Source organism: Saccopteryx bilineata, chromosome 12, assembly GCF_036850765.1.
Source record: "Saccopteryx bilineata isolate mSacBil1 chromosome 12, mSacBil1_pri_phased_curated, whole genome shotgun sequence".
Lineage (NCBI taxonomy): Eukaryota > Metazoa > Chordata > Mammalia > Chiroptera > Emballonuridae > Saccopteryx > Saccopteryx bilineata.
Window position 1 is genome coordinate 58,270,277 of NC_089501.1, and position 16,807 is coordinate 58,287,083.

General features: G+C 60.4%; 1 protein-coding gene across 2 annotated transcripts in view; it reads right to left on the reverse strand.

The window, feature by feature from the left end:
* The window catches only part of THBS2 (thrombospondin 2), a 43,221-nt gene that overhangs the window by 7,325 nt on the left and 19,089 nt on the right, over window positions 1–16,807 (reverse strand). For both annotated transcript variants that reach the window (XM_066247969.1, XM_066247970.1), the window contains exons 16-21: window positions 14,403–14,521; window positions 13,461–13,695; window positions 12,286–12,513; window positions 11,346–11,617; window positions 10,123–10,220; window positions 7,361–7,500 (exon numbers count right to left, since the gene is read on the reverse strand). In XM_066247969.1, coding sequence (XP_066104066.1) covers window positions 7,361–7,500; window positions 10,123–10,220; window positions 11,346–11,617; window positions 12,286–12,513; window positions 13,461–13,695; window positions 14,403–14,521 — 1,092 coding nt within the window. The remainder of the gene's footprint in view (window positions 1–7,360; window positions 7,501–10,122; window positions 10,221–11,345; window positions 11,618–12,285; window positions 12,514–13,460; window positions 13,696–14,402; window positions 14,522–16,807) is intronic.

Genomic DNA, 16,807 nt, shown 5'->3' on the forward strand with positions numbered 1-16,807 from the left:
CAGAAAGAGAGAGAGAGAGGAGGGACAGAGAGAGAGAGGAGAGACAGAGAGAGAGGAGAGACAGAGAGAGAGAGAGGAGGGACAGAGAGAGGAGAGACAGAGAGAGAGAGAGGAGAGACAGAGAGAGAGAGAGGAGGGACAGACAGAGAGAGAGAGGAGGGACAGAGAGAGAGAGGAGGGACAGAGAGAGAGAGACAGAGAGAGAGAGGAGGGACAGAGAGAGAGACAGAGAGAGAGAGAGGAGGGACAGAGAGACAGAGAGAGAGAACAGAGAGAGAGAGAGGAGAGACAGAGAGAGAGAGAGGAGGGACAGAGAGAGACAGAGAGAGAGAGGAGGGACAGACAGAGAGAGACAGAGGAGAGACAGAGAGAGAGAGAGAGAAAAGGGACAGAGAGAGAGACAGAGAGAGAGAGGAGGGACAGAGAGAGAGAAGAGACAGAGAGAGAGAGAGGAGAGACAGAGAGAGAGAGAGGAGGGACAACAGAGAGAGAGGAGACACAGAGAGAGAGAGAGGAGGGAAAGACAGAGACAGAGAGGAGAGAGAGAGAGAGGAGAGACAGAGAGAGAGAGGAGAGACAGAGAGACAGAGAGAGAGAGGAGGGACAGAGAGAGAGAGAGAGGAGGGACAGAGAGAGAGACAGAAAGAGAGAGAGGAGGGACAGAGAAAGAGAGAGAGGAGGGACAGAGAGAGAGACAGAAAGAGAGAGAGGAGGGACAGAGAGAGAGAGGAGGGACAGAGAGAGAGACAGAGAGAGAGAGAGAGGAGGGACAGAGAGAGAGAGACAGAGAGAGAGAGGAGAGAAAGAGAGAGAGAGAGGAGGGACAGAGAGAGAGAGAGAGGAGGGACAGAGAGAGAGACAGAGAGAGAGAGGAGGGACAGAGAGAGACAGAGAGAGAGACAGTGAGAGAGAGAGGACAGACAGAGAGAGAGGAGGGACAGAGAGAGAGACAGAGAGAGAGAGAGGAGGGACAGAGAGAGAGGAGAGACAGAGAGAGAGAGGAGGGACAGAGAGAGAGAGACAGAGAGGGAGAGAGAGAGGGACAGAGAGAGAGGAGAGACAGAGAGAGAGAGAGGAGAGACAGAGAGAGAGAGACAGAGAGAGAGGAGGGACAGAGAGAGAGAGGAGGGACAGAGAGAGAGAGAGGAGAGACAGAAAGAGAGAGAGAGAGGAGGGACAGAGAGAGAGAGAGGAGAGACAGAGAGAGAGGAGGGACAGACAGAGAGAGAGGAGGGACAGAGAGAGAGAGAGGAGAGACAGAAAGAGAGAGAGAGAGGAGGGACAGAGAGAGAGAGGAGAGACAGAGAGAGAGGAGAGACAGAGAGAGAGAGAGGAGGGACAGAGAGAGGAGAGACAGAGAGAGAGAGGAGAGACAGAGAGAGAGAGAGGAGGGACAGACAGAGAGAGAGAGGAGGGACAGAGAGAGAGACAGAAAGAGAGAGAGGAGGGACAGAGAAAGAGAGAGAGGAGGGACAGAGAGAGAGACAGAAAGAGAGAGAGGAGGGACAGAGAGAGAGAGGAGGGACAGAGAGAGAGACAGAGAGAGAGAGAGAGGAGGGACAGAGAGAGAGAGACAGAGAGAGAGAGGAGAGAAAGAGAGAGAGAGAGGAGGGACAGAGAGAGAGAGAGAGGAGGGACAGAGAGAGAGACAGAGAGAGAGAGGAGGGACAGAGAGAGACAGAGAGAGAGACAGTGAGAGAGAGAGGACAGACAGAGAGAGAGAGGAGGGACAGAGAGAGAGACAGAGAGAGAGAGAGGAGGGACAGAGAGAGAGGAGAGACAGAGAGAGAGAGGAGGGACAGAGAGAGAGAGACAGAGAGGGAGAGAGAGAGGGACAGAGAGAGAGGAGAGACAGAGAGAGAGAGAGAGGAGGGACAGACAGAGAGAGAGAAAGGAGAGACAGAGAGAGGAGGGACAGACAGAGAGAGAGAGATGAGACATAGAGAGAGAGAGGAGGGATAGAGAGAGAGAGACAGAGAGAGAGAGGAGGGACAGAGAGAGAGAGGAGGGACAGAGAGAGAGAGAGGAGGGACAGAGAGAGAGACAGAGAGAGAGAGGAGGGACAGAGAGAGAGAGGAGGGACAGAGAGAGAGAGGAGGGAGAGAGAGAGACAGAGAGAGAGAGGAGGGACAGAGAGAGAGACAGAGAGAGAGAGAGAGGAGGGACAGAGAGAGACAGAGAGAGAGAGGAGGGACAGACAGAGAGAGACAGAGAGAGAGAGAGGAGGGACAGAGAGAGAGAGAGGAGGGACAGAGAGAGACAGAGAGAGAGAGGAGGGACAGAGAGAGAGAGAGGAGGGACAGAGAGAGACAGAGAGAGAGAGGAGGGACAGACAGAGAGAGACAGAGGAGAGACAGAGAGAGAGAGAGAGGAGGGACAGAGAGAGAGAGACAGAGAGAGAGAGAGGAGGGACAGAGAGAGAGAGAGGAGGGACAGAGAGAGACAGAGAGAGAGAGGAGGGACAGAGAGAGAGAGGAGGGACAGAGAGAGAGAGGAGGGAGAGAGAGAGACAGAGAGAGAGAGAGGAGGGACAGAGAGAGACAGAGAGAGAGAGGAGGGACAGACAGAGAGAGACAGAGAGAGAGAGAGGAGGGACAGAGAGAGAGAGGAGGGACAGAGAGAGACAGAGAGAGAGAGGAGGGACAGAGAGAGAGAGGAGGGACAGAGAGAGAGAGGAGGGAGAGAGAGACAGAGAGAGAGAGAGGAGGGACAGAGAGAGACAGAGAGAGAGAGGAGGGACAGACAGAGAGAGACAGAGAGAGAGAGAGGAGGGACAGAGAGAGAGAGAGGAGGGACAGAGAGAGACAGAGAGAGAGAGGAGGGACAGACAGAGAGAGACAGAGGAGAGACAGAGAGAGAGAGAGAGGAGGGACAGAGAGAGAGAGACAGAGAGAGAGAGAGGAGAGAAAGAGAGAGAGAGAGGAGGGACAGAGAGAGAGAGAGAGGAGGGACAGAGAGAGAGACAGAGAGAGAGAGGAGGGACAGAGAGAGACAGAGAGAGAGACAGTGAGAGAGAGAGGACAGACAGAGAGAGAGAGGAGGGACAGAGAGAGAGACAGAGAGAGAGAGAGGAGGGACAGAGAGAGAGGAGAGACAGAGAGAGAGAGGAGGGACAGAGAGAGAGAGACAGAGAGGGAGAGAGAGAGGGACAGAGAGAGAGGAGAGACAGAGAGAGAGAGAGAGGAGGGACAGACAGAGAGAGAGAAAGGAGAGACAGAGAGAGGAGGGACAGACAGAGAGAGAGAGATGAGACATAGAGAGAGAGAGGAGGGACAGAGAGAGAGACAGAGAGAGAGAGGAGGGACAGAGAGAGAGAGGAGGGACAGAGAGAGAGAGAGGAGGGACAGAGAGAGAGAGACAGAGAGAGAGAGGAGGGACAGAGAGAGAGAGGAGGGACAGAGAGAGAGAGAGGAGGGACAGAGACAGAGAGACAGAGAGAGAGAGGAGGGACAGAGAGAGAGACAGAGAGAGAGAGAGGAGGGACAGAGAGAGACAGAGAGAGAGACAGAGAGAGAGAGAGGAGAGACAGAGAGAGAGAGAGGAGGGACAGAGAGAGACAGAGAAAGAGAGGAGGGACAGACAGAGAGAGACAGAGGAGAGACAGAGAGAGAGAGAGAGAAAAGGGACAGAGAGAGAGACAGAGAGAGAGAGGAGGGACAGAGAGAGAGAAGAGACAGAGAGAGAGAGAGGAGAGACAGAGAGAGAGAGAGGAGGGACAACAGAGAGAGAGGAGACACAGAGAGAGAGAGGAGGGAAAGACAGAGACAGAGAGGAGAGAGAGAGAGAGGAGAGACAGAGAGAGAGAGAGGAGAGACAGAGAGACAGAGAGAGAGAGGAGGGACAGAGAGAGAGAGAGAGGAGGGACAGAGAGAGAGACAGAAAGAGAGAGAGGAGGGACAGAGAAAGAGAGAGAGGAGGGACAGAGAGAGAGACAGAAAGAGAGAGAGGAGGGACAGAGAGAGAGAGGAGGGACAGAGAGAGAGACAGAGAGAGAGAGAGATGAGGGACAGAGAGAGAGAGACAGAGAGAGAGAGAGGAGAGAAAGAGAGAGAGAGAGAGAGGAGGGACAGAGAGAGAGAGAGAGGAGGGACAGAGAGAGAGACAGAGAGAGAGAGGAGGGACAGAGAGAGACAGAGAGAGAGACAGTGAGAGAGAGAGGACAGACAGAGAGAGAGAGGAGGGACAGAGAGAGAGACAGAGAGAGAGAGAGGAGGGACAGAGAGAGAGGAGAGACAGAGAGAGAGAGGAGGGACAGAGAGAGAGAGACAGAGAGGGAGAGAGGAGGGACAGAGAGAGAGAGAGAGAGGAGGGACAGAGAGAGAGACAGAGAGAGAGGAGGGACAGAGAGAGAGAGGAGGGACAGAGAGAGAGACAGAGAGAGAGAGACAGAGAGAGAGAGAGAGGAGAGAGAGAGAGAGAGAGGAGGGACGGAGAGAGAGGAGACAGAGAGAGAGCGAAAGGAGAGACAGAGAGAGAGGAGAGACAGAGAGAGAGAGAGGAGAGACAGAGAGAGAGAGAGGAGAGACAGAGAGAGAGAGGAGGGACAGAGAGAGAGAGAGGAGAGACAGAGAGAGAGAGAAGGGACAGAGAGAGAGAGAGGAGAGACAGAGAGAGAGAAGAGACAGAGAGAGAGACAGAGAGAGAGAGGAGGGACAGAGAGAGAGAGGAGAGACAGAGAGAGAGAGGAGAGACAGAGAGAGAGGAGGGACAGAGAGAGAGAGAGAAGGGACAGAGAGAGAGAGACAGAGAGAGAGAGGAGGGACAGAGAGAGAGAGGAGAGACAGAGAGAGAGGAGGGACAGAGAGAGAGAGAGGATGGACAGAGAGAGAGGAGGGAGAGAGAGAGAGGAGGGACAGAGAGAGACAGAGAGAGAGAGAGGAGAGAAAGAGAGAGAGAGAGGAGGGACAGAGAGAGAGAGAGAGGAGAGACAGAGAGAGAGAGAGGAGGGACAGAGAGAGAGGAGGGACAGAGAGAGAGAGGACAGAGAGAGAGGAGGGACAGAAAGAGACAGAGAGAGAGAGAGAGAGGAGGGACAGAGAGAGAGGAGGGACAGAGAGAGAGAGGAGGGACAGAGAGAGAGAGAGGAGAGACAGAGAGAGAGAGAGGAGGGACAGAGATAGAGAGACAGAAGAGACAGAGAGAGAGGAGGGACAGAGAGAGAGAGAGGAGAGACAGAGAGAGAGGAGGGACATAGAGAGAGAGGAGGGACAGAGAGAGAGAGAGGAGAGACAGAGAGAGAGAGAGAGAGGAGGGACAGACAGAGAGAGGAGGGACAGAGAGAGAGAGAGAGGAGAGACAGAGAGAGAGAGGAGGGACAGAGAGAGAGACAGAGAGAGAGAGAGGAGGGACAGAGAGAGAGAGAAGGGACAGAGAGAGAGAGAGGAGAGACAGAGAGAGAGAGACAGAGAGAGAGGAGGGACAGACAGAGAGAGAGGAGGGACAGAGAGAGAGAGAGGAGAGACAGAAAGAGAGAGAGAGAGGAGGGACAGAGAGAGAGAGAGGAGAGACAGAGAGAGAGGAGGGACAGACAGAGAGAGAGGAGGGACAGAGAGAGAGAGAGGAGAGACAGAAAGAGAGAGAGAGAGGAGGGACAGAGAGAGAGAGGAGAGACAGAGAGAGAGGAGAGACAGAGAGAGAGAGAGAGGAGGGACAGAGAGAGGAGAGACAGAGAGAGAGAGAGGAGAGACAGAGAGAGAGAGAGGAGGGACAGACAGAGAGAGAGAGGAGGGACAGACAGACAGAGAGAGGCGAGACAGAGAGAGAGAGAGAGGAGGGCAGAGAGACAGAGAGAGAAGTGACAGAGAGAGAGAGGAGAGACAGAGAGATAGAGCGAGAGGAGAGACAGAGAGAGAGAGGAGAGACAGAGAGAGAGAGAGGAGAGACAGAGAGAGACAGAGAGAGAGAGAGGAGGGACAGAGAGAGAGAGAGAGAGGAGAGACAGAGAGACAGAGAGAGAGAGAGAGGAGAGACAGACAGAGAGAGAAGGGGGGGGAGGAGCAGGAAGCATCAACTCCCATATGTGCCTTGACCAGGCAAGCCCAGGGTTTCGAACCGGCGACCTCAGCATTTCCAGGTTGACGCTTTATCCACTGCGCCACCACAGGTCAGGCCAGGAAAATTTTAATTTAAAGAAGACATCCACATATGGTTGGATGAATGCGTGGATGCAGACAGGCATGGAGGGAGGGAGGGTCGCAGGGGGTGGGGGAGGGAGGGAGGGAAGGAAGGTAGGGAGGGAGGGAGAGAGGGAGGGAAGGAAGGGAGGGAGGGAGGAAAGAGGGAGAAAGAGAAGGAGGAAGGAGGAAAGGAAAGAAAGGAAAGGGAAGGGGAAGGGGAAAAGAAGAGATGTTCAGAAAGGCCACCTAGCCTAATGAAAAAGAAAACTTCGCCAGATGCAAGAAGGTAAAGCAACATTCTTGTGTTTCCTTCATCGCTGTACTTAATGTCTGGTTTTAGAAAAGTATCTCTGAGCCTTATTTCCGTCCTCTTTCTGGGGGACAGGGTGGAATGGGACCAGATAAGAGCCAAGTTCCCCTCCAGTCTCTAATATTTTGATCCAAATACAATTGTAGAGTTAACAGAACCTACCTCCCTCACCCTCCCTTCCTTCCTTCCTCCCTCCCTTCCTTCCTCCCTCTCTCCCTCCCTCCCTCCTTCCCCTCCTTTCCTTCCCTCCCTCCCTTCCTTCCTTCCCTCTCTCCCTCCCTCCCTCCCTGCCTTCCTTCCTTCCCTCCCTCCCTCCCTCTCTCCTTCCCTCCCTCCCTCCCTCCCTTCCTTCCCTCCTTCCCTCCCTCCCTCTCTCCTTCCCTCCCTCCCTTCCTTCCTTCCCTCCCTTCCTCCCTCCCTCCCTTCCCTCCCTTCCCTCCCTCCCTCCCTTCCTTCCTTTCCTTCCTCCCTCCCTCCCTCCCTCCCTTCTCTCCCTCCCTCCCTCCCTTCCTACCTTTCCTTCCTCCCTCCCTCCCTTCCCTCCCTCCCTCACCCTCCCTCCCTCCCTTCCCTTCCTCCCTCACCCTCCCTCCCTCCCTTCCTTTCCTCCCTCCCTTCCTTCCCTCCCTCCCTCCCTCCACAAGGGTGACAATCTCAAGTCCCTCTAAGGGCCTGGGGGGGGGGGCAGAAGGCCCAGGAGCCACAGGACTGAGCGCAGTGGGGATGGTGGGGCCCGTGAGTAACTGGGCAGCGTCTGTCCCACCAAAGACATCCACTTCAATGTAAAACAAACAAGTGAACAGTTAAACGAAGCTGGTCAAGCAGACATCGGCCAGGACCGAGCGGTCAGCGTCCTGCCCGGCGGGGCAGCCCCTGAGGAGGACAGGCCTGCGTCCCCTCCCCGTGCCTCCTGCTAACCGATCTGCACACCCACCTCTGCACTCGTACTTGAGGTCAGAGAAATAGACCATCTCTTGAGAGAAGACAAACAGGCCCAGCCGCCCGCCGGCGTACGTGTGGTCGTAGATGGGCCCCGAGTCCGCCATGACTTGCTTTCCCTCATGCACCAGGACCCTGGGGGCGGGGGGAAGAGACCGTGAGCTCCGGGCTTCCCTTCGGCAGAGAACAGGGACCTCTTCCCCTGGCCACGCTGGACACCGTGGCTCCGCACCACCCCGACCTCTCTCCAGCCGTGAGTAACTGGGCAGCGTCAGACTCGCTGTGGCCGCCGTCAGAGTGGGTGTGGGTTCCACCGGGGTCTCCGCCCACCAGGGCCAAAGAGCAGTCCCGCCTGGCGAGCAGCACGCCCTCCTATTCCGTCTGTCCATCTGTCCGTAGAGCAGGCAGCTCTCCGTCTGCACGGGCCCTGGGTTCTCCCCACGGTCATCCATCCGTGGCTCTCACAGGCACCCCAGCCACGGGCTTACGGTGCTGAGCCCACTGACTGAGCTGCATGACAGCCAGGAGGGCCCCGCCCACCCCGCCCAGGAGGGGCTCGCCGTCCCCAGGGCTCACGGGCTGACGAGGAGCAGGTGAGTGAACGGGCGCAGATTCCCCTGAAGAAATGCACTCCCGGGCCCCCAGCCTGCACGCTGCTACCGTCTGCGGGTTCTGGTGGGCGAGACCCCTCCACCCCACGCCCGGGAAGCCCCTGACAGCATCGGGCCCTGATTCTCACAGCTGAGCTTTGCACGAATACTCCACGTTTAAATCGTCCTGTGTTGTTTTACTGAAAACCGTGAAGAAGGCTGTCACACAGAGACTGGCTTTAGGGGAGCTGTTCACACATCGGAGGTCCACGGCTCTCCCAGGGAGCGCATGCCAGTTCTCAGAGTCGCGGGGACTCCACCGGCCCCGTCCTGCACACCTGGAGGCGTCCTGGGAGCCACCGGCCCCGTCCTGCACACCTGGAGGCGTCCTGGGAGCCACCGGCTCATCCTGCACGCCTGGAGGCGTCCTGGGAGCCAGCGGCCCCGTCCTGCACGCCTGGAGGCGTCCTGGGAGCCAGCGGCCCCGTCCTGCACGCCTGGAGGCGTCCTGGGAGCCAGCGGCCCCGTCCTGCACGCCTGGAGGCGTCCTGGGAGCCAGCGGCCCCGTCCTGCACGCCTGGAGGCGTCCTGGGACGCCACCGGCCCCGTCCTGCACGCCTGGAGGCGTCCTGGGAGCCAGCGGCCCCGTCCTGCACGCCTGGAGGCGTCCTGGGACGCCACCGGCCCCGTCCTGCACGCCTGGAGGCGTCCTGGGAGCCAGCGGCCCCATCCTGCACGCCTGGAGGCGTCCTGGGAGCCACCGGCCCCGTCCTGCACGCCTGGAGGCGTCCTGGGAGCCAGCGGCCCCGTCCTGCACGCCTGGAGGCGTCCTGGGACGCCACCGGCCCCGTCATGCACGCCTGGAGGCGTCCTGGGAGCCACCGGCCCCGTCCTGCACGCCTGGAGGCGTCCTGGGAGCCAGCGGCCCCGTCCTGCACGCCTGGAGGCGTCCTGGGAGGACAGGCCCCGTCCTGCACGCCTGGAGGCGTCCTGGGACTCCACCGGCCCGTCCTGCACACCTGGAGGCGTCCTGGGACGCCACCGGCCCCGTCCTGCACGCCTGGAGGTGTCCTGGGAGGACAGGCCCCGTCCTGCACGCCTGGAGGCGTCCTGGGAGGACAGGCCCCGTCCTGCACGCCTGGAGGCGTCCTGGGAGCCACTGGCCCCGTCCTGCACGCCTGGAGGCGTCCTGGGAGGACAGGCCCCGTCCTGCACGCCTGGGGGCGTCCTGGGAGGACAGGCCCCGTCCTGCACGCCTGGAGACGTCCTGGGAGGACAGGCCCCGTCCTGCACGCCTGGAGGCGTCCTGGGAGCCACTGGCCCCGTCCTGCACGCCTGGAGGCGTCCTGGGAGGACAGGCCCCGTCCTGCACACCTGGGGGCGTCCTGGGAGGACAGGCCCCGTCCTGCACACCTGGAGAAATCCTGGGAGGACAGGCCCCGTCCTGCACACCTGGAGGCATCCTGGGAGGACAGGCCCCGTCCTGCACGCCTGGAGGCGTCCTGGGAGCCACTGGCCCCGTCCTGCACGCCTGGAGGCGTCCTGGGAGGACAGGCCCCGTCCTGCACACCTGGGGGCGTCCTGGGAGGACAGGCCCCGTCCTGCACACCTGGAGAAATCCTGGGAGGACAGGCCCCGTCCTGCACGCCTGGAGGCATCCTGGGAGCCAGCGGCCCCGTCCTGCACGCCTGGGGGCGTCCTGGGAGGACAGAGCTTGTCCCCCTCCAGGTCGTCTTCATAAGGCAGGTATGACTGTCCCTCAGCAGCTCTGTTTGCGTTGTTACTTTTTATTGGTTGGTTGGTAGGTTGTAGAGAGGGGGTGGGCGAGGGAGTGAGAAATGGCAATTTGTTGTTGCCCCTGTCCACGCATTCATCGGTCGATTCCTGTTTGTGCCCTGACCGGGGATCGAACCCGCAACCTCGGCCCATCAGTGCCAGTCCAGCCCACTGGGCTGCCCACCAGGGCCTGCTTTTGTTTGTTCTCTTTAAATCAGTGACTAGTGGTAGAAGGCGCAGGACAGAGAGGAGGAAGCCCCTGAGGGAAAAGCCCGGCACCAGCTGCCAGCAGAACCGCCCGGGCGGGTCCGTCCACACGTGCGGCCCAGCAAACACGTCCCTGACCGGGAGACCCGCCCGCCAGAACCCTCGGGGACACGAAGTGGCCCACCTTATGTAACCCGTCTTCGGCCTGTGGGTCAGGTGCCACCGATAGGCAGTGTAGTCTTTCCAGCCGATGTTTTTGGGGTCGTGCCATAACGTCCGAACCTGAGGGGAAACTGTCAGGCGTGAGGACAACGGGCGCCCGCAGCCCGGAGCACGGCTTCACAACACCGGGTGGAAGACACGCCCGTCGCTCTGCAGACGAGTCTCTACGACTCACGCCCCTGGCACGACATTCTAGTGCACGTAGGAACCCATCGGCCGGAACCACGGCGCAGGGGCTGGGCTCACGGACCCAACTCTGGACCCTCTGCTTCCTGAACCTCGGACCACGGGGGAAATGCACTTTCTTTGTGTGTGTGTATTTCTGAAGCGAGAAGCAGGGAGACAGAGACAGACTCCCGCATGCGCCCGACCGGGATCCACCCGGCACGCCCACCAGGGGGCGATGCTCTGCCCCTCCGGGGCGTCGCTCTGTTGCAAGCAGAGCCACTCTAGCACCTGAGGCAGAGGCCAAGGAGCCATCCCCAGCGCCTGGGCCATCTTTGCTCCAATGGAGCCTCGGCTGTGGGAGGGGAAGAGAGACAGAGAGGAAGGAGAGGGGGAGGGGTGGAGAAGCAGATGGGCGCTTCTCCTGTGTGCCCTGGCCGAGAATTGAACCTGGGACTTCCATATGCTGGGCTGATGCTCTACCACTGAGCCAACCGGCCAGGGTGGAAATGCACTTTCAAAAGCAGCCCCCTCCCTCTAGCAGAGGACAGAAATGTGTGCGATTTGCGAGAGGGTCGTCATGCGGTTCATCAAGCTCACCACCCTCCATGAGGCAGAGGCTCAGTATGACATTGTTCAAATTGCTGTCGTCTGGATTAAAATGGACAGATGTGTAGGGGTCTGACTTCAGTGGGGTGGACAGCTCTCCCGAAAACCGCGGTGGCCGGAGCCGCCGCCCCAGGCGCTCACCTGTCCCGCTGTGTTCCCCGTGTGCCACAGGCGCTCACCTGTCCCGCTGTGTTCCCCGTGTGCCACAGGCGCTCACCTGTCCCGCTGTGTTCCCCGTGTGCCACAGGGCGCTCACCTGTCCCGCTGTGTTCCCCGTGTGCCACAGGGCGCTCACCTGTCCCGCTGTGTTCCCCGTGTGCCACAGGGCGCTCACCTGTCCCGCTGTGTTCCCCGTGTGCCACAGGGCGCTCACCTGTCCCGCTGTGTTCCCCGTGTGCCACAGGCGCTCACCTGTCCCGCTGTGTTCCCCGTGTGCCACAGGGCGTTCCTCAGGTGCTCGCCGGTCCCCGTGGTGGAGTTGACCACCTTGAGGGACACGCCCGAGTAGCCGTAGGCGTGGGTGGGCTGGTCCTCCCAGTAGGTCTGGGTCACCTGCTTCCACATGACCACGTAGAAGCGGCTGCTGGACTGGTAGCCGAAGACGAAGCCGGCGTAGTCGTCGTCCCGGTCCGTGTTGACGTAGAACGTGCCGCTGAAGTCCACTGACCCAAACTCGTCAAAACCTGGACGCCAGAGAGGATGGCAGCCGTGAGGGGCGGGCAGAGCCGTGAGGGGCGGGCAGAGCCACCTCTCGGGGGTGACCGGACCGGACCGGACCCTCCACGTGGAGCCCTGATGGGGGCACTCGGACATGCTCCCACCCGGCTCTGGTTCCATGGCCGTGGCGCTAACGACACGGGCCGGACTCTGTCCAGATCGGACCTGTGGAACCCCAGCCGAGCTCTGCTGCCTCATGGGACAGTTTGCAGCCGAAGGTTATAAAACAAAACGGCAAAGCGCTTCCAGGATGTGAGACCCCCGACGTAGGAGAGGCACGTGTGTGTGTTGAGGGGGCAGGATGTACAGACCACAGGGGGACGGGGACCGGACGGGCCTCTGAGGAGAGCGGTGGTCCTGCCCCGGGGCCGTGGCTGCTGGGGGGGGCTCGCCTGTCCCGGGACCGCGGCTGCTGGGGGGCTGGGGGGCTCGCCTGTCCCGGGACCGCAGCTGCTGGGGGGCGGGGGGGCTCACCTGTCCCGGGACCATGGCTGCTGGGGGGCTGGGGGCTCGCCTGTCCCGGGACCGCGGCTGCTGGGGGGCTGGGGGCTCGCCTGTCCCGGGACCGCGGCTGCTGGGGGGCAGGGGGCTCGCCTGTCCCGGGACCGTGGCTGCTGGAGGGCGGGGGGCTCACCCACGGCGATGCCGGGGTCAGAGTTCGCCGTCTGCACCAGCTCCTTGCCCTGGTGGCGGATGACCCAGTTGGGGTCGATCTGAGTGGTGCCCTTGGGGTCCAAGTGGACCATCTGGAAGTTCCTGAAGTCGGTCTCGCTGATGGCGCTGTTCTCGGGACACACGTCGTCGATGTCCGGGACGCTGTCATTGTCGAAGTCATCCTTGCAGGCATCTCCCCGCCCATCCCCTGTCGGCACGGACACACGGGAAAACCGGAGTGTGGGGCGCGGCTCGCCCCGGGTCCGAGGACACGCAGCGCACGGACCTCGGGAGGCCAGGCACAGCCTCAGGGTCGGCGCTCACCCCAGGGGCACCACGCTTGATGCCGGCAGAGGCCTGGACCCTCCCGAACCCTGCTGGCCGAGCCTACCCCGGGCAGCGTCCTCTGGGGGCAGGGATCACCGTTAGGTCTCACCGGCTCTGAACTGAGACGGGCAGTGAGCGGGCAAGCTGCCAGCGTGGATGTGTGTGGGCGTCCACACACTCCGAGCATCGTGTGTGACCCTCATGTCGTCCCGCCCACCATCGCCATGGCAACAGAGCCGCTGAAAGTGACTTTGCCGCCCAGGGGATCAGGACTTCCCAGAGAGGTGGGGAGAGGCGGCGGCCGGGCCCTGTGCCCCCCACGGCACCCAGTCCCCACAGATGGGCTACAGGTCACTAAACGGGCCCTGTCAGTGCCCCCGCACAGAGGAAGGAAAAGATAACCAGTTCCCATTCATTCTTCAACTACCCCCTTCCTGCGCAGTGGCACGCACCCCCTCAGTGTGTGGCGAGGAAACCCTAAAAACCACGAAAGGCTCCCACGCACATCAGTCCTCCTCCTGGGGAGAAGCCCAGATCCCCCCACCCGGAGCCACAAGCCCGTCCCCGAGCTGAGCAGCGGTGGGGACCGGACATGTCCCCTGCTGAAGCCCTGTGGCTCTCCGGAGGGCCCCGAGGCCGCGCTCAGGACGGCGAGCCCCTGCTCCAGCCTGTCCGTCACTGGCCCTTTCTCACAGAGGCCGGGACCACGCTCGTGTGGATGCACATAGACAAGCAATTGGAGTGGGACACGCAGAGGAGGTCTCGGCGGAGGCCGCAGGGCGCCGGGCAGGCGGAGGACGCTGCCCCGCGTCCCGGCCGCACACCTACCGTCCGAGTCCTCCTGGTCGGGGTTGAAGACCAGCCGGCAGTTGTCCCGGTCGTCGGGGACGCCGTCATTGTCATCGTCCGAGTCGCAGGCGTCCCCCCGGCCGTCCCCGTCGTGGTCGGCCTGGTTGGCGTTGGAGACGTAGGGGCAGTTGTCCTGGTTGTTCTGGTGGCCGTCCTCGTCGATGTCCTCGTTGTTGTCACACTGGTCGCCCACGAGGTCATTGTCCACGTCAGTCTGGGGACAGAGCACAGAGAGCAGCACTGAGCGTCCGTCCAGCGAGCCGTGCCCAGCCGACGGTCACCGTGGGCATCTGGACGGGACGGCGGCATCCAGCCCGCGCACAGCGGGGCTGTGGACGGGAGCCAAGCGTCTGAGGTCCCACGGCTGTCCACACACAACGAGGCACAATGCAGGAGTCTCTGTCCCCCCCACCACCTCTCGACGGCACTCCCTGCACTCGGGGGACACTGGAGAAAACCATCCGGAATCAAGTCCCTTTCTGACGTGGCCCACGGGCAGAAACAGGTCTGCAGTTGTTCACACAGAAAACGCTGCCAGGATCAATGAGTGACACAGGAATGCACGGTTTTGCAGGCTCACTGCTGCCCACCGGGCACCCCGTGAACTACGCCTACACGTCCGTCCCCGCTGTGTCTCCCACAGGCCACGTCCTCGGAGAGACTCGGGGAACGAGACGGAGACACGACGTCCCTACAGAGCACGGGCACAGCCTCCGCTCGCCGGGCCTGGGGCCACCAGATGCAGCACCGCCCGCGCTCCGAGTCCAAGAAGTGTTTTCCGTTAAAATGATGGACGGACGGGCCCACGCCGCCGTGTCCTGGAGGGGCTCGTGGAGACCCACAGGATGTTTCTACCTGTGACTAAGTCCCGGACACCCCCCTTGCTCACAGGCACTGATCGGTCGCCCGCCCCTCGGTTACCTGGTCAGGGTTGTGCACCAGGGGACAGTTGTCACAGTGGTCACCTACGCCGTCGCCGTCCGTGTCTCTCTGGTCAGTGTTGTAGACGTAGGGACAGTTGTCTCGCTCGTTGAAGACATCTGCGGGTGTTCGGGGACAGAAAGAAGCCTGCTGAGCGAGCGACAGGGCTTCCCTATCCCGTTAAATCTCTTACAGCCGCGCTTGCGTGTAACACACGTGGAGAAATGTGAACGTCGGATTTTGTGGAAGAACATGTGAGATTCCCCATCAATGTTCAAATTCCCTCCATTTAAAACAGAACCAGCTCTCGGAGTTTCCTGGGCGAGGCCACCCGGGGGGTCCTGGCTGTGTCACCGCTTAGTCTGGGTCTGGGTCTGCTGGGACACCTCCCGGGACACCCATCCAGGGGACAGCCTCTGGGTGCCTGGGCGTGACGAGCCTCGCCATCACCCACCCCGACGTTAGCGGGAAAGTCACGGCGGCAGAGACGACAGGTGCGTGACCGTATTTCAGGAAACACAAATACGGACCATGACCCGGGACAAGTGGAGTTACGAGAAGACATGGGTCATTTGCGCTGGGCCGCAAGGACACAGCCACCAGCGACCAGGCTGCAAACGTCCCCAACCACGGGGCAAAGGGAAGGGTCTGGGAAGGCGAAGGGGCAGCCCGGGTCCAGGTGGGCTGGACAGGACCGGACGCTGCTGGAGGAGACTCCCTAGCAATCTGGACTCAGTCCTGAAGTTGGGGAAGTGGTCAGTGCCACAGCAGGGAATGCACAGGTGAGGGTGAGTGCAGGCGTGGGGCCCGCAAGCTGCTTCTGGGCACGGGACACTGGGGTTAAAGGTCAGCCTAGTGGAATCAGAGGTTCCTGTCTGTGGACACCTGGAACCTGGGGGAGGTTTGCAAGGAATGGCGGAGGGAGCCTGACCAGGCGGTGGCGCAGTGGACGGGGTGTCAGCCTGGGACGCTGAGGACCCAAGTGTGAAACCCTGAGGTCGACATCTTGAGCTAGGGGTCACTCGGTCTGCTGTAGTCCCCTGGTCAAGGCACATATGAGAAAGCAATCAATGAACAACTAAGGTGCCACAACGAAGAACTGATGCTTCTCATCTCTCTCCCTTCCTGTCTGTCCCTATCTGTCCCTCTCTCTCTGTGTCTCTCTGTCTCTCACTAAAACATAAACAAAAAACAAAGAATGGAGAGAAATAAGATCTTGGTCATAGGTACCCCTGGGGAGAGGCACACATGCTGACCAGACCCCCCGAGAAGCAGGTAGTGAGGAGGAAACTGGGCCCTTGGGGGTCTGGACAGCATGTGCATCAGAGAAGACGCCATGAGGGGCTCCAGAGCTGGCGTCCGAGGGGGCAAGATGCCAGGTTGTGGTTTTCCAAGGATGGCCCAGAGGTTGATGACCCCTGCCCTTGCCCCACAGGGAGAGAGAGGCAGACGGACCATGGGCCCTGTGAGAACAGCTTAGTGACTCATCTCATCTTCTGTCAGTGCACAGGTAAGGTCAGTGCACAGGCGAGGTCAGTGCACAGGTGAGCTCAATGCACAGGTGAGGTCAGTGCACAGGTGAGCTAGGTGCACAGGCGAGGTCAGTGCACAGGTGAGCTCAATGCACAGGTGAGGTCCGTGCACAGGTGAGGTCAGTGCACAGGCGAGCTCAGTGCACAGGCGAGCTCAGTGCACAGGTGAGCTAGGTGCACAGGTGAGGTCAGTGCACAGGTGAGCTCAATGCACAGGTGAGGTCAGTGCACAGGTGAGCTAGGTGCACAGGCGAGGTCAGTGCACAGGTGAGCTCAATGCACAGGTGAGGTCAGTGCACAGGCGAGCTCAGTGCACAGGCGAGCTCAGTGCACAGGTGAGCTAGGTGCACAGGTGAGGTCAGTGCACAGGTGAGCTCAATGCACAGGTGAGGTCAGTGCACAGGTGAGGTCAGTGCACAGGCGAGCTCAGTGCACAGGTGAGCTAGGTGCACAGGTGAGGTCAGTGCACAGGTGAGCTCAATGCACAGGTGAGGTCAGTGCACAGGTGAGCTCAGTGCACAGGCGAGGTCAGTGCACAGGCGAGGTCAGTGCACAGGCGAGCTCAGTGCACAGGTGAGCTAGGTGCACAGGCGAGGTCAGTGCACAGGCGAGCTCAATGCACAGGCGAGCTCAGTGCACAGGTGAGCTAGGTGCACAGGTGAGGTCAGTGCACAGGTGAGCTCAGTGCACAGGTGAGGTCAGTGCACAGGTGAGGTCAGTGCACAGGTGAGCTCAATGCACAGGTGAGGTCAGTGCACAGGTGAGGTCAGTGCACAGGTGAGCTAGGTGCACAGGTGAGGTCAGTGCACAGGCGAGCTCAGTGCACAGGCGAGCTCAGTGCACAGGTGAGCTAGGTGCACAGGTGAGGTCAGT